The sequence below is a fragment of the Mixophyes fleayi genome, chromosome 4 (genome assembly GCF_038048845.1).
Source record: "Mixophyes fleayi isolate aMixFle1 chromosome 4, aMixFle1.hap1, whole genome shotgun sequence".
In the NCBI taxonomy this organism is placed as follows: domain Eukaryota; kingdom Metazoa; phylum Chordata; class Amphibia; order Anura; family Limnodynastidae; genus Mixophyes; species Mixophyes fleayi.
Genome location: NC_134405.1, coordinates 76,917,575 through 76,935,404, shown reverse-complemented (window position 1 = coordinate 76,935,404; position 17,830 = coordinate 76,917,575). Strand labels below are relative to the sequence as shown.

General features: G+C 40.0%; 1 protein-coding gene across 2 annotated transcripts in view; it reads right to left on the bottom strand.

Annotated features, from left to right (window-relative positions):
• Nucleotides 1-17,830, bottom strand: part of ADGRA2 (adhesion G protein-coupled receptor A2) — a 128,732-nt gene that overhangs the window by 30,062 nt on the left and 80,840 nt on the right. For both annotated transcript variants that reach the window (XM_075207482.1, XM_075207483.1), the window contains exons 3-5: nucleotides 4,502-4,573; nucleotides 3,365-3,436; nucleotides 42-113 (exon numbers count right to left, since the gene is read on the bottom strand). In XM_075207482.1, the coding sequence (XP_075063583.1) occupies nucleotides 42-113; nucleotides 3,365-3,436; nucleotides 4,502-4,573 (216 nt within the window). The remainder of the gene's footprint in view (nucleotides 1-41; nucleotides 114-3,364; nucleotides 3,437-4,501; nucleotides 4,574-17,830) is intronic.

The window sequence follows — 17,830 nt, the reverse complement described above, 5'->3', positions numbered from 1 at the left end:
CTAGACACTCTACATGTGCTGGGTGCAGTCTGAATACTCACACAAGTTTCAGGGAAGGGAGTTCATCAAAAACCCCGGGACTGAGACTAGAGAAAATGTTTCCAGACATGGTGCTAGGAACAGTAAAACACAATGTCATTATTTCAGTATCTTAAAGTTACAGAGCTGCATTCCTATAACATATGTGCACAAGCTAGCATGACGCTCTATGGAAAGGGATACATAAAATCACATTTATTAAGCCTAAACCTGCCATGGGAGCACTCTAAAGTGTTGTGAGTTTAGGAGAAATGTATTTTTACATTTAAAAACAAAATGATCTTCCTGTCTCAAGTATGTGTAGTACTAATGATAAAAAACATTAGTACTACACAGTGCTCAGATCTGTTTTATCCCTGCCCCTTATGTGTCATTATCAGACTGGCAACAAGGCCTATTGCCCTAGTGTAATAATGGTTCTTTTCAATTATTCTGTGTGCAATAACTTGGGCTGAATTAGATCACTGATTTTAAAACAACTTCGACAAATAATTGTGAATGGAAAATAAATGGGCCAAGATAGAGAAAGACCTTTCTCACCACATAGAAATGGGGGAATGTGGAGATCATGGCTTAAAAAATAGAGATAGATCAGCATAAATACCACATGATAATGACATTACTAAACTTATAGACCAGTGTTGGCTAACCTGTGACACTCCAGGTCTTATGAAACTACAAGTCCCAGCATGCTTTGCCAATATATAGCAGCTTATTGCTGGAAGGGTATGCTGGGACTTGTAGTTTCACAACACCTGGAGTGTCACAGGTTAGCCAACACTGTTATAGACCATAATATATTTTGTTAACAAGTGGCTGGCAATCCTGGTGGGATGCCTGTATCATTCATTTTAAAAAATTATGTTTTCTGGTAAAACTTGTAAAATAATTGAGAGAAGACAGAACACACCTTCAGAGACAGTTTGGCCTTTAAAAATGTGTTTCTGTCTACATTTAGCATTCTGATGATGTGAGCTTATTTGGGAATGCAACAAGAAGAAAGTTTCTGGGAACGTTTTAATAATTAGAGACTGAGATGGTTTCTGGCAGAGATGTAGCTGACAACAGCACAAGGTAGTAACAACACAGCTCCCCAGGGACGGCGCTGAGGGTACAATCCTAGGAATACTAGAATTACAGACTTCATTTCAACCGGGAACGGTGTAGATGTCTAAAGATGTAGTATGGTCATGTGACAGTGTCTGCCAGGGACAGTCCGTCCTACGCCCTGCCTACAAATAGCATAAGTGCTCTGAGGTGAAGAAATCTACAGGGATATAGGTTTTATTGTCCCAAAATAAAATATGGTCCAGCAAATGCTTAGTCAGAGCATTTTATAGCCATAGAAGTGTCAGATGAGTGTTGGCATTTTAACAGTGGTATATTTTAAGCAATGGGTACTTCTTTCTCTGCCTTGTGGTTACAGAAATAAGAGGGTCTATTCTAAGCTCTGCAGGAATCCATTGCCAAAATAAATATTTTTTTTTACTTAGAAAGTTCCTAGATCTTCTGCTCTGTGAGATACACGAACACAAAACATATATTTACATTTTTCTGCCATAGTCATCAAAATGAGAATGTGTAGAACTCCTGGGCAGGGAAGAGAAATGTTAAACACTGTGTGTTTTCCAGCATGATGGAGCACCTTGCCATAAGGCAAAAGTGATATATAAGTGGCTCAGGGATCAAAATATTGAAATTTTGGGTCCATGGACAGGAACCTCCCCAGACCTTAATCTCATTGGGAACTTGTGGTCAATCCTCAAGAGGCGGGTGAACAAACAAAAACCCACAAATTCTGACAAACTCCAAGCATTGATTAGGCAGGAATGGGGGGGTCATCAGTCAATATGTGGCCCAGAAGTTGATTGACAGCATGCCAGAGCGAATTGCAGAGGTCTTCAAAAAGAAGGGTCAGCACTGCAAATATTAACTCTTTGCATAAACTTAATGTGAATGTCAATAAAAGCCTTTGTCATTTATGAAATGCTTGTAATTTTACTTCAGTATACCATAGCAACATCTGATAAAAAGATCTAAAAACACTGAAGCAGCAAACTTTGTGAAAACCAATATTTGTGTCATTCTCAAAACTTGTGGAAATGACTGTACACAGGATAGGTACTATATGTGGTATATCAGCACATTGGTGAGGTAACACTGGTGATACATAAGCACACAGTATGGCAGTATTTGTGGTATATGAGTACACAGGATAGGTACTATATGTGAGGATAGGTACTATATGTGGTATATCAGTACACAAGTCAGGTACTACTTGTGGTATATCAGCATACTGGTGAGGTAACACTGGTGATACATGACTACTAGAGATGCTCGGGCTCGGTTTTCTAAAAACCGAGCCCACCCGAACTTAGAGGATCCCAGTAGGCTCGCGAGCTGGCTCGGAACTTTCGCGTGGCCTCGGATCTGAATCGAGGCAAACGTCATTGTTGGATTGTTGGATCTTGTGAGTTTTGGATTCCATAAGTACCTCCCTTCCCAGGAGATCCAGCACCATTGCTCACACAGAAACAGGGGTAGCAGTGTTCTTGTCACTCTCCAGTCTCCAGTGCCATTGCTCACACAGAAACAGGAGGGGTAGCAGTGTTCTTGTCACTTGACAAAAACTGACTGGAAATTAATGTTATTGAGGTTGATAATAATGTAGGGATCCAAAACCAAAACACGGGGGTCAGTGAACATATCTAATGACTACACAGTATGGTAGTAATTTTTGGTATATGAGTACACAGGATAGGTACTATGGGCCAGAGTCATTAAGGAGAGCAAAACATGAAAAATGAGTAACTTTACACCTGGGCAAAACCATGTTGCATTGGAGGGGAGGTAAATTTAAAATGTGAGGACAGATTTATAGTTGGGGTAGGGCTTGTCCTAGATCAACTTTCAATTTTAGTGTAAACATAAAGCTATCAAGTATTTGTGTGTTAGATGAAAAAAGAACCAGTATTTAAGTTATGTGCAAAATGATAAACTAATTTGCACCCCGTGCATTGTAACATGGTTTTTCCCGTAGAACATTTACTCCTTTTTTGCCTTACTTTCCTTAATGACTCAGGCCCTACATGTGGTATATCAGCATCCTGTTGAGGTAACACTGGTGATACATGAGCACACAGTATGGCAGTATTTGCTGTAGTTGAGAACAGAGCAGAGGTACTATATGTGGTATATCAGCACACTGGTAATACATGAGCACACAGTATGGCAGTATTTATGGCACATGAGTACAGAGTAAAGATACTATATGTGGTATATCAGCACACAAGTCAGGTACTATTCATGGTAAATATATACATACAGGCGGGTTAGACTGCTCAGGCCCTGAAAGACATCAGGAATCACACAGCCAATTCTGTTGTTGGAGATGTCCCTAGGAAAATAAGACGCAAGACTCATTAAGACAAGTCACATACACCATACCCTGCACATAATGGATCATTTACAAATCTCTGCTGTGTAAATGGCTATAGGCTCCTATTTTGTGTGAATGTTTATACAGGATCTTTCATGACTTAGCGGGTCAAGATGGCAGCAATTGTCAGAGTGTAACATTAAGCCTCTTCTGAAAGAAGAATCTGGGCTCCAACAATTTTACCAGCCCTGTACAGTTTCTCAGAAGTACTTAGACATTATGAAAGGATAACTAAAGGGACACAGAATGTGGACATGCAGGATTAAGCTGTGGTGAATGGGAAGTGTGAGGAGAATGGTCTAAGAGTCAAGGTACACTTCTCTGAAAGGATGAGTTTTCAGTGACTGCATAAAAGTCGAAAAACTGGGTCCAAATTCTAGGGTTAGAGGGAGCTTGTTGGCCATGATGGAAACTCAGGAAGATGAGGAGCATGACAAGGGGTAAATATTACTAATTCTGTTTTGGATAAGTTGAGTTTAAAATGGTGATGGGGCATCCAAGCTGAAATAGCAGATAAATAATCTGAATACAAGCTGGTAAGGAAGTCCTGAGATGTTGACTAGAGAGATGAGTATCATCGGCCTAGAAATAGTACTGAAAGCCATAGGGGTTTATCAGTTTACCAAGGCAGGTGGTCTAGATTGAAAACAGAAGGAGGTGTAGGACAAATTGAGGACTAAGCCTCATATTGCTCCCAGTTGCACAACAAGATTACGATCCATTAGCATGGGAGCACTTTCTAAAGAGTGCACCCTGTAATGCATGAGGCAGACAAACAGGAGCGCAACATTAAATGAGATACATCTTCGCATATTCTGCAGTTAGTAAATGAGCCTTACAGACTCATACATTAAGTAGTATAAGTAAAGAGAGGTCTGATGAAGTTTAGTGTGACGGAGGTTGATTTTACAAAACTTAATTTGCATGAATGGATAATTTCAGTGCACATGTTCAATAAATGCAGAATAAGCTGGTAAAGTTGCTGCATGTGATCTATCTCTTTCATTTCTCGATCATACTTACAGGCGTTTTAGCTCTGACAGTCCCAGGAAAGATCCGGGTTCCATTCTACTGATCAGGTTGTTCTTCAAATCCCTGATGGAAACAAAGAGACAGAAGAATAAATATTTGTAGCTCTGTTTAAGGTATCTTACACCATATATGCGCTCCGACAAGCGTTACCAACAATTTGCACTCAGGCTGTCACTTGACAGCATATGCCTGACGTCCATGAAGTCCAGGGCTTTCCTGAAAGGGATGTGGGATGACCTCTAGTGCTTTCAGCACAGTACTGGATTTTCCTGGGGGGTGGGTTTGCTTTTTTTTTTTTGCAAGCCAATTCTTCTAGGGAATTCAGCCCTGGGCCGACCGACCTTGGGTGGCTGTCACTATTATACTACCCGGTGTACTGTTCTAGTGCCACCAGCCCTGGTTGGCATAGCCTAGTGCTGATATCGGAATATTTGGGGGTACCTCACAGTTTTTGCTGATACTAGTCTAGACTGGCAGCACTAGTGCTGGGAGTACTTTTGGGAGGAAGTGACACCTATTTTTAAAAAAGTATTTATTATTTATCCACAGGATCGTACGGTCTGTGTTGATGATAATCAGCTGCAGCACAGATCTTGCACCAGGGATGAAGCAGCCACCTCAGAAACATCTCCTGACAGGAGTATCTGTAGTAGCTACTTCCACCTCTACATAGAACTGTGCAAGCCGCGCTCCCGTTCCCCATCTTTAAGTGTAGACTAATATGTACGCTAGTTTACTGCGCATGTGCAGCAATGGAAAGCACATTTTACACTTAGAAGTTGGACTTACGTTCATCTCTACATCAGCCCCTAAAAGTGGACAGGGTTGATCAAGTATATGACCTTATTTTTTAATTGGTGATGTTGGGAGGTACACAAATGCATTGTATCACTCAATTATAAAACCCAACATTTGAAATAATAAGGTCAAGAAAAAACACTATTTGACATTGAGATTAATATATATCAAAGATGGTTTATTGCTATGCTGAAAAACATTCCCGATATAATATACTAATGATTAAAGGTGAAGAACATTAAATATGCCCACTATGCGTCACCATAGCCCCGCCCCCAACAGAAAACACCGAAATAGATGGCATTGAATAGCGGGCGTGTGGCTTAATGACATGTTTAAGCCCCACCCCCGCAATTCAATGCCGTGAATTTCGGTGAATCCGGGAGGTTTGCTTACTCTGCCGGGAGTCGAAATTTGGGAGCCTCCCAGGAATTCCGGGAGAGTAGGCAAGTATGCCTATCACTACCTTAAGCTGGGTACACACTACAGAAATTTCAACCAACTTTTTATGCTGAGTGATTTTACATGCGATCGATGGTCCGATCACTCGGTCCATGGACTGCATATACACTAGCCTTGTTTAGGACGATAAAGGGAAGAGCGGACGTCCCTTTAGCGACTTTTTACAGCCATGTTGTCGTGAGCAATGACTGTAATTTCATACTCACTGTTGTGGATCGGTCAGAAGTTTATACACACTACACAACGGAAACGAGATTGGAACGAAAATATTAAACGGTACGACCAACCAAATGAGGTGACAATCGTCCATTTGGGCAGACTTTCGACCATCGTGTCACTGCACACACTGACTCGACTTTTGAATGAGCGGTCGTATGTCGGATGATTTAGCCAATTATTGGGGCAGCACAGTGGCCTAGCGGTTAGCACATCTGCCTCACAGCACTGGGGTCATGAGTTCGATTCCCAACCATGGCCTTATCTGTGTGGAGTTTGTATGTTCTCCCTGTGTTTGCGTGGGTTTCCTCCGGGTGCTCCAGTTTCCTCCCACACTCCAAAAACATACTGGTAGGTTAATTGGCTGCAATCAAAAATTGACCCTAGTCTCTCCCTCTCTGTCTGTCTGTCTGTGTGTGAGTGTGTGTCTATAGTAGGGAATTTAGACTGTAAGCTCCAATGAGGCAGGGACTGATGTGAATGAGTTCTCTGTACAGCGCTGCGGAATTAGTGGCGCTATATAAATAAATGATGATGATGATGATTGGATGAAAACTGTGTAGTGTGTACCCAGCTTTAGACTCAAAAGAGGGACAATATGCAGTTAGGTTAAAAAGAATTATACATTGGAGATACTATGTTTTCTTTGTATTTTTAAATCACACCTCAATGTAATTATTACACCAGTTGGATATATAACTTTGCATGTTATTGTTAGTTTGATAGGCAAGATAAACAATTGCTTTTCATTGTGTTTTTTTTGCGTCAGCCAGTAATAAAGTTTTGACATTCTTCTTTGAATCTTTCAGAAATATCTTTTTTTTATTGTTGCATATCTTTGTACTTTTTGGCTTCTATTATCCAGACAGAAATATGAAGATAGTTAAGGTAATCTTATGTTCTGAATGTAATAAAAAAAAATGAACCAGGCATGCCCTGCTCTTTGTAGCAATTTAAATGATGACCCCTTCCTGCTTTCCTGCCAAAATAGCTGAGCCCATTTTTCTGCATTTAATAAAAAAAGATGTTCCTTTATTTCTGGCTGTACTTGAAAGGCAAGATACATTCGGAGAGCCAATAAACAGAGAAAATTAATAATGACGCAGGAGAGAATACGTCAGCACAAACTTCTTCCTTATATAATATTGTACAATACAGCTCTGCTGGACACCTGTTCATTTTAAAACAGAATTTAAAGACTGCCATCTATACCGCTATCGCCATTGTTTGGGCATTCGGCCAAAGCCGTATTTGTAATTAGGCTAATCTTAAGGAACATGCCTATAGGTGCTTGAAGGACAAACAAGCCTCAAACCCTGATATATAACCGTGTACCATAAAAACAGTCACTGCATATATTAAGAGAGTAATCCCACTACAATCATGACAAAATCATTGAACAAGGAAATATTTTTATTTATATAGTACATTATATGATGATAAGCAGCAGACGTGCACTACTGTATACTATTGCTATCTATGCATATGTGCAAGTAATGTTCCCTAGATACAGCTCACTGAAATTACATTTTTATAGTTATATATTGGAACCTGCCAGTGCAGTTTAATTGATATTGTTTGAATTGTGAAGCATAACAGAAATATTTGAATAAATATGAATATTATGTTACACTGATTATTCTGACAGCAAGTAAGAAAAGCTTGGGAATAAAGGAACTATGGGTACAGGGAGTATTCATCTTGCTGTGGTAGACAGGCTTGTTGATTAAGTAAAACGGGTCAAAAGAAAACCGGATTCTCAGGCACTAAAAAGTCTCAGAGGGTCACATATGACAACCGGGATGCCAAAGCATAGCCAGAAATCAAAGGGGGAGATGCCCTCGGTGTCAGCAAAAACAGGGCTTCATTGATCCGATCTGTTCACCAAGCTGTCTGCGCAACAATTGCCATATTGTAGATTGTTATTAGGAAACAAGAGACATTGTCCATTGGAAGAGAGAGCAGTGAAACAGAGAGGAACCCCAGTCTATACTCTGTTTTCAGACCCATTATAGTAAGCTAATAGAAATGCTCTGAGGTCTCCAGGATATTAAATACTGGGAACACCAAAAAGATTGTACATGACTGGCTTCATGCCACAGATTGTTGTGTATACAGTCTTATAACTCATGGTAATAGCATGTATAATATATATATATATATATATATATATATATATATATATATATATATATATACATAGACCTGTGGCCCCTAGCTCCTTCCTGCTCTATTATCAGATTTGTTTGTTATAATCTGTAACACTTGTTTACAATGCCTGCTGATATATTATTACAGATAAGTGCCTCTTTGTTTGATTAAATATATGTTTTTTTAACTTACTACTGAGATTAAGGGTGATCAAAAGGGTCTTTTGAAAGTTAGAGGGCCATCCATGCAGTCCCCAAAGTATATCAAGTTGCCAATCACTGTCTTATTGTCCCAAGCAGCCATGCTGGAGCTAGAAGGTGCTCTGGTTATGTCCTATTCATTGGAGACCAGTAGTACATGGCACTGAGGAGGTATCTCTTTCGGAGCCTCTAATGTAGCCTTAGCTTGCTAGCACAAGTTGGCCCCAGTAAGGCTCTAGATTGCTATTGGCATTGGACAACTTCAGAGTTAAATTTGTTTACATGAATGACTGTGGATTACAGACATACTCTGTAATCCAAAGCATTGTAAAAATGCTACAATTAAATGACTGTCCTTGGAGAATACTGTTATCACTGTGTGATTTTTCCCAGCGATATTATACTGTATACATATGCCTAGAGATTCCCACACATTACAGAGAGACTGATGTGAGTGAGTTCTCTTTACAGCGCTGCGGAATGAGTGGCGCTATATAAATAAATGGTGATGATGATACACACTTTGTAATGCATTCATTTATATGTAGAAAGCCTTTTGTTTTTTGATATATGTGCACAGGACACGCACTTCTAAACACAGTAACAACATTGTACTATGGAACTTAATTAATTGCCATAACTGTTATAAAACAAGTAAGTCTTTGCCAGACAACACTGATACATGGTACGTACGGCTACCCACTTCGAAGGCCGTTCTATAACTTTTGGATATCCGGGGCACACAGTGAGGTTGTTACAGTCATAAAAAATGAACAAATGATCCAAGACACACAGGATGTCACCTCCTGGCTTCTACTGGGTGAAATCTTGAAGCCAGAAGCAGAATTTGCGCTCACTGGGTGGGACGTCTCAGCATAGGGGGGGGGGGGGGGGGACAGAGATTCATGATAGGAAAATGTTTTTGTCTGTATGTCACTCTGACCTCATAGAATGGTTTGTACCAAGAGACGTCCAAGCAAAACAGGCCCAGTCCTTTCCTAAACCTGGACTAAAGAGGCTCCATCTGTATTAATTCCACAAACCCCACACTTTTTTAACTCCTTATAGTAAGATGGGGGGATGGGGAAAATAAGTGATTATGGAAATCCACTACGTTCGTCCATGGCTTGCAACATAAGTAGTGTAGAAAGAATAAGGCTGATTGTCACAAGGAGATTTCTTGTAGTATTGTATACAATGCAGAAAGACAACAAATAATAAAAACAGACTTCTATATAAAAAAAAAAAAAGTCAAACAGTGGTAGCAGTCTCAGACAGTAGGTTTTGCAGGACAACAAAGTAAAGGGGATTTATTAAAAAAACACAAAATGTCTTATTCATTTATAAATAGTTATTTATATAATGATGTTAGTGAGTTCTCCGTCCAGCGCTGCGGAGTAAGTGGCGCTATATAAATAGCTGCTGATGATAATATAGTACCTCCATATTACCAAACGTTTTACTAAGAATTTTGCTGCAATTAGTCTAAACGAGTGATTTCTATCTTGTCGGTAGGTCTAATGATGTTTAAAGTGCCAACATTTTATAGCGCACGCTTCTTGTACAAACGTTTGTATAAGGGATGACAATAGCTCCATTTCAGTCAGCAGAATGGCTAGGTCCTACTTAGATACAGGGATTTGGTGTATTCATTTATTGACTAGTTTAACTCTTTATATATATAGTTTTCTGTCCTCGGCAGGAGGCCACTAAATAATAAATCCTTGTAGATTCTATATTAGGTCTGATAGGGGCTCTTTTGTAAGATGTACAGTTGTTGGTTATTTTTCCATTAAACAATATTTTATGAGCATATTAACAATAAAAAACGACAGAAGTTTGACAAAAGTGTCAGTAGATTACATATATGTATTCCAGATGGCACAATGTAGAGCAGAAAGTGTGCAGGAATAACATGATGAATATCTACTAAAAGACATGGGATGGAGAAATGAATTATTTGGATATGCTGAGGGTCATCACAAGAATTACCTGGACTTGGTGAAAGTGAGGGGAGTGGAGACCCCATGGCAGCAAGCAAGCAAATACTACATTACTTAATCTCCTTTGCCTGAGCCCCAACACTAAAAGCATCTATTGTACTTCTGTTGGGAATGTTCCCTGCAGGCATGAAAGGGGTCAGAGCACATTAATGTGGTGGGACCTATGTCCTAGACCTTAACTTCCCAGATGCACATTTTAGATTCTTGCTTAGTTAAAGGAAAAATATACTTCATTTCTACATAGCTTCTATTTCTCCTCTATGGTAACAGTATAGTATTGGATCTGATTTTCTTGGTCAGTTGAGTTGAGAACATCATCTGGTTAGATTGTTGTATCTATAGAATGATTACGTTTGATAAGATAATTTAAATAATATATCTAGAGCTAGTTATGTTATTTTCAGAACTATAAAAAGCTTTAAAAATATAAATATAAACAAACAGCTTATAAGGGTTATGTGTTTAAAGAGAGAGAAAAACAGAATGGATCCACTGTTGAATATATTTTACTTACGGCTACATGGTGACTTATAAAGAACTCTTCCAATAACAAAATGCTCAGGATTCTACAGCTGGAAATTCAGCCTTGGCCAGGAAAAAGTCCACCGCATTTTTTGACCTTGGTAATCCCAATGGATCAGCAGGGAATGTCCCTAAGCGATCAGGAACTTTCCCTCTTTCCTGCTTGACCTGTTGTCCACTCTCTGACCATGTTAGGAGAGGGAAACTTCAGGACAGGACAAGTCTTTACGCAACCTCTGACCATAGAGGTCACTAGCCGCAACAGAGCCACCCCAAAAACTCTCAGCAGCTGATCAGCCAGCGACCAAGGGGTTCACAATTATAAGTTGTCTCTCTTCAGGACTTATTATCCATCTAGCTGTACATATTCCATAACTACTCAGGCACTTGGACTTGGCACATAGCCTCTCTGACTAATTACCTCTTAAACTTCCTCTTAAATTACCTACACATGGTTCTCAGCATCAAGCCTTGCAGAGGATAGTTAGATCTATACATGACTCTTCTCTAAAGATGTGAGATAAAGTCCAACGTATGCCCAGAAAGTCCTCACAGTGAGGTGGGGACACAAATCGACACTATATAGAGGATGCCTGAACCACAATCCAACAAAAAAAAAGCAAAAGTTCAGATGAGCTATTGAAATTTTACTTATATACGCAAATATATGTACAAATATAAATACATTGCAAGCTCTTTGGGATAATGCTGTGTTTTTTTTATAGGTCTTTGAAAGTTTACAGTTATTGTAAGCATGAAATCACATTTATTCACTTTCATGTTCAACCTTTGATTTATGTACTGTTTTTATTTAGTTGCTTCTCTGTAAGGGTAAGTCAGCGTCTACGTAGGAATGTTATTAAATGAATTGCAGGTTTAGTGGCTGCTTAGAGAACTACCCTCAACGTCTTATGGTCAACAGCAGAAGTTCCTCTTATTGTGATACACGTCCTTTTCAACAGCAAAATGGACATTTTAAACAAAATCCAATTTATTGGTCCTTTATGGTCCTAAATGAGACCCCACCACTGCAGAGAAGGACATGAAACAAGAGCCCTCAATGTTCAGAGCAGCCCCTCCTCCATAACATGAGACACATTAATATAGAGCCTGAGAGGTGGGCTTATGGACAATCCTCTCTCTTCCTCACTCACATCTGCACATCCCGCTGTTCTCTAGCTGTGGTCAGAGCAGTCGATGAAATGGATGTATCTGGCAGGAATTACAGGCTTTTCTTCCAACGAAAACAGTATACTCAGGAAGAACAAGAAATGAGAGATAGGCCTCAAATTTACATTGCTCTGGCAGCTCCAGGCTCACAGCCCCCTGCATATTTTAACCTTCCTGCTTTCAGATTATGGCAGGGGTTATTATTTGGGGCGCCAGACATTTCCCACAATTTGTCACATCAGCGCTTTTAAAATTTCCAGCGGACAAGGCTAGAAATGATCTCTAGGAGTGTGACTATACCAGTGGATTACTTTAAGTAACATGCGAGTACAAAACAGAACATTGCTGACACCGTATGATATTATTTTCCCTCTGTGCCCTTCTATGGAAATATGTTATTTATTATATATACATAATATGTTATTTATTAAATATAAATAATCTGGTATTTATTACACACACATATAAAGAATATGTAAGTTATAACAAGAGCCATTCTAGAGTTTATGACACCTCGGTGCGAATCTTCCCTCCCCAATAAAAATAAAATACATATAGGTATATGACAAAGCTGTAAATATATAAATAGTTAAGGAAGGTGTGGGTAATTAATTAAAAATAAATATACATTAATACACACATAGATATATGAACAGTCCAGACTCTAGTGCCCTATTTATATCAAAGTGGAAAAGGCTTTGATGATAAGGAGCGTGGGACACTCATATATGCTGATCATTGGAAGTTATCTAAAAATAAAAACATATACTGTACTTATCTATAGAGATAATCCTATCTGTATCTCTCCATACCCTGCACGGTTATATAGAGAGGATCCTAGCTCACATCCTCATACCCTACACTGTTATACACAGAGGATCCTAGCTCAAGCTCTTCATACCCTATACTGTTATACACAGAGGATCCTAGCTCAAGTTCTTCATACCCTATACTGTTATACACAGAGTATCCTAGCTCACATCCTCATACCCTGCACTGTTATATACAAAGAATCCTAGCTCAATCTCCTCATATCCTGCACTGCTATATACAAATAATCCAAGCTCAATCCCTACATACCCTGCACTGTTATACACAGAGGATCCTAGCTCACATCCTCATACCCTGCACTGTTATATACAAAGAATCCTAGCTCAATCTCCTCATATCCTGCACTGCTATATACAAATAATCCAAACTCAATCCCTACATACCCTGCACTGTTATACACAGAGGATCCTAGCTCACATCCTCATACCCTGCACTGTTATATACAAAGAATCCTAGCTCAATCTCCTCATATCCTGCACTGCTATATACAAATAATCCAAGCTCAATCCCTACATACCCTGCACTGTTATACACAGAGGATCCTAGCTCACATCCTCATACCCTGCACTGTCTCCTCCCACAGTTCAATGGGTGTTTGTGTTGCAGAGAATTTACACTATAAACTCCACTGGTGTAGGGACTGTTGTGAAAGATTAACTTTTATTAATTATTAAATATTTTGGTGCCATATAAGTAAATGTTAATAATATCCTGCACTGTTATATACAAAGCATGCTTCCTTCATATGTTGCCATTTTATACAAATGAAGCATTTCTTATAGACTATTAACATTACTTTCCCAGAACAGAATCCCAGTTGTGTTTCTTAACAGATTTTTTTAATACAGGAGAATCCTGGGTGTACATATCAACACAGAGCAATTTATTACTATTATTATTATTTATTTATAAGGCATTTCAAATTGTCAGTAGATTCGTACATAGGGGGATGAATCTCTATTCATCCACACTCATAAAACATTTACAAACTGAAACAATGAATACACAATACATAATTACATAATGAACAAACAGATATGAGTTAATAGAGTGTATAACATCATCCAAAAAAGACCCACATGAGAACAGTAAACATACAGTAGAAGACCCTGGCCGTGAGAGCTTACATTCCATAGGGAGGGGGAAATGAGAGACAATAGGAGCAAATGGTACAATAGTCATAGTGGGGCCCACTATGATTTGCATGTCTGCAAGATACTGATGCCAGGATGGAGCAGGGACCTAGATGGTAGAGTCCCGGAAGGTCAGATATTAAAGAGGCCACGATAGTGCCCAGTAGAAGTAGTACAGAGGTCATGATGGTACAGGGTCCTTTTGTGTGTAAGTAAAGATGGATGTTAGCTAAACATATTTGCAAAGCATCATATTTGGTGGATCTTGGACCAGTAACATCAGTACACAAATGAACCAGGCTTTGATTTACAGAATATTTCAACTACTTTAACTATATTTATTCTGATGTAACTTCATCCATTGCTTTTGTCTGGATCTTTATTTTATAAGACAACAGTAATAGTACAAAGGCTGCTGTAAGATATGATTAGTACAGGTGAGCTGCGGGTGGTGCTGAAGGGACAGCTCCAGGTACCTGACAGCAGAGAAAAAAGGTATTTACTTTATATCTTTCTTTTAAAACTCCAAAGGACCCCCCTCATATAGGGGAAACTGTTTCTATACAGGCATTTAAAGCTTGATTTTCTCTCAGCATGAGCATTGTGAGATTACTTGATCTTCGCTTTTATGGGAAAAATCCCCTTGATGAATATATGTTTAAACTGAATTAGACTTATAAATTCACTGTCACTATTGGCCCTGCATGAGAATGGCCAAACTGCTCACAGATCTGCTCATTCAGCGACTGATCCAAAGACCAGGGCCCAAATGTATCAACTGGCAATTTTATTAAAGGCAAAGCCCATCGGATCTCGGTTTTACTAATATTGCTGTTTTAAAAAATGTCGGCAAATCAATGACTGATACCTTTACCCCCAGATGTGTGGAAGAACCCCAACACCTGCCTCAGACATTCTTTGTAGCATATCACTCCCTCTGCCCACTGGCCAATCAGGTCTTCCAGGCTCTGAGGAGCTCCTAGTTCTAAAGCGTTTATACAATGGAATAAATATCATGTAAAAGGTCAGACTCAGGAGATTGTCCCCATCACCTCTTTTACTAAATATGTTGGTGTATGACCCAGGATCTGCAACAAACAATACAAGCTGTACAACGCATTAATGCACTTGTGCAATGTGTTGAGTACTTTTCAGCCACTATAAACAAATAGGAGTTTATTGCACCTACTGGTTTACACCACTAATAAAAGTCCTTGGTGATAATATTCACACACAAGTGACTGCACTTACTACCATGAGAAGTGTGAAGTGGAGGCTCAGATGCAGCACACAGAACTGTATTCTGCTGTATATGACCACATGGCTCACTGGAATGTGGATACTGGGCGTTCTGAAGATTGTTTTAGAGCTTCAGCTTTACCAGATGGTCATTGGCCTGGACTCCTGGTAGCAGCATCATGTGAAATGTTTCTACACAATCACCCCACGGCCCAAGTTATGTCCTCTCTCCATCTTTTATGGACAGATTTGGTAAATATATGAACTAGGACCAATCGCACGCCTGCCGCACAAATGACACGTAGTGTAAACACTCAGTGAGTCCGGAATAGGATCAGCACTGTGAAGTATTCAAGATATGCAATGAACAAGACTCGCTAATGCATGTGAAAAGACTGTTTAACATGTAACACCATAAAGTAAAACTGCGGTAAGACATCTTCTCACTTCTTTACTTTTATGTGTCACATGATTTGGGTATTAGCATATAGATACATCCTGGCATAACCAGGGTATATAATGAGTAAGGTAAAGCTGGGTACACACTACAGAAATTTCGACCAACTTTGTATGCCGAGCGATTTTGCACCGACCGATGTACCGATCGCTCGGTCCATGGACTGCATACACACTAGCCTTGTTTAGGACGATAAAGGGAAGAGCGGACGTCCCGTTAGCGATTTTTTACAGCCATGTTGTCGTGAGCAATGACTGTAATTTCAAACTCACTGTTGTGGATCGGTCGGAAGTTTATACACACTACACAACGGAAACGAGATTGGAACGAAAATATTAAACGGTACGACCAACCAAATGAGGCGACAATCGTCCATTTGGGCAGACTTTCGACCATTGTGTCACTGTACACACTGACCCGACTTTTGAACGATCGGTCGTATGTCGGCTAATTGAGCCGATTATTGGACGAAAACAGTGTAGTGTGTACCCAGCTTAAGGGTGATGTCGGAAAAACGTCTCCAAATGCTGCAATTTTCCCATCTAGCGCAGTTCTGTACCTATAGTGAAGACTAAGGGACAGATTCAATTGGCTGTGATGTTCCTCAGAACTTCGCGGCCCTGTATTTTCACTGTTAGTATGGTAAAAAATAACGCTCATTTTTGCTCGCACCACTATGGCCACGGGCAAAAATGAGCATTATTTCTGAAAAGAAAAATCCGGGCAGGGTTTCTCGCGTCCGTTCCAGAGGCACCTTGCACGTCTTTATTTACAACTGAATTCCCCCTAAGTGTAGGCATTGAGTGGTTTCCTACCAGATGAAAGCCATTTTCCTCTTAAAATGCTACATAAACTGTCAACACCTCTTCAGGAGTATGGATCATTGGTAGGACTCCAAGTGTGAGGAAGGAATTACTATCTCTACAAATGGGACATCATGGGAGTACCACCATTCTGCTAGAACAGTGAAAGCATGGAGATCTTCTTTAGGCGACAGGTTTCCTTATAGTGAATAAGGCACCAGGGTATTCCTCCCCAGTGAATGTCTCAAGATAACAAACAGGGATACTGGGTACAGCAAAGGACCTCCGAATGGGTTGTACTGGAGTGGACAGAGCTATATATAAACCACATTTTACTGCGGATTTCAGTCCTAGCAGCAGAGTAAGATCACACAGTACAGTGTAAACAGACTGTGACCCAGGAGCAGAGGGAGGATGTGTAGTGAAGTGTCGGGATGTATTCTTCATTATGTCACTTCCTTTCAGGACCATAGAAAGATCTCTGTCCCTGGAAGACTCACATCCCAGATAAATGATTTCTCTAACCTCTGTTTGTCTTTTTGTTTCCTTAAGCCCTCAAATCGCCTTTTCACCTCCTTCCCTTGCATCCATGCTCCGTCCTGTGCACTTACAGACATGGGCCTATATTTAGAAAGTGGTGTGACGGTTTTTCAGTCGGATCTTACATGCACACAAATGACACTTTGGCGCTCCTCAATATGCACTTAACACCCTGGGATAAAAAAACATATATGTTCCGTGTAAATTGTATGTTTTTAGTTTGAATACATATTTGCCAACGTTTAGAATAATTTCCAGTGACTCAAAGCTGCTGAGCACGTCAAACACAAGACTGTCTGGCCACTTGGCCAATTCTGTCAAACAGGTATTATTCCAAGGACACATCTTTAAAACCTGGCACTGTCCCTGACAGTTAGGGATAGTCGAAAGATAAATTCACCTTAAAATAAAAAATAGTTGTAAATTATATGGGTACCACTGTTAGAACTCCCCAGCACTGCTTCCACTTGAACTGCTGTTTGAAACCTCTGACTGCCTGGCTCAAGTCATTGAATAAATGATCACATCAGCCAGTCGGTAGATTTGTACACAGGTTTATTGACCACACTACACAGCTTTTACGGGCACCACTGCAACTGCTAAGCACCGCTTCCACTTATCTTCAACTGCTTTATGCTGCTGACCGAGCCGCCCCTACCCTTGCTCCAGGAGTGCCCCACCACTCTGCTGCCCACCTTTGTTTGAAGGACATCATGAACGGAGTGGTGGATGTGCTGGCAGAGGGCGGGTGAAAGAAATAAGCAGAATCTTGACAGTAGTCCGGTTTCATGGCAG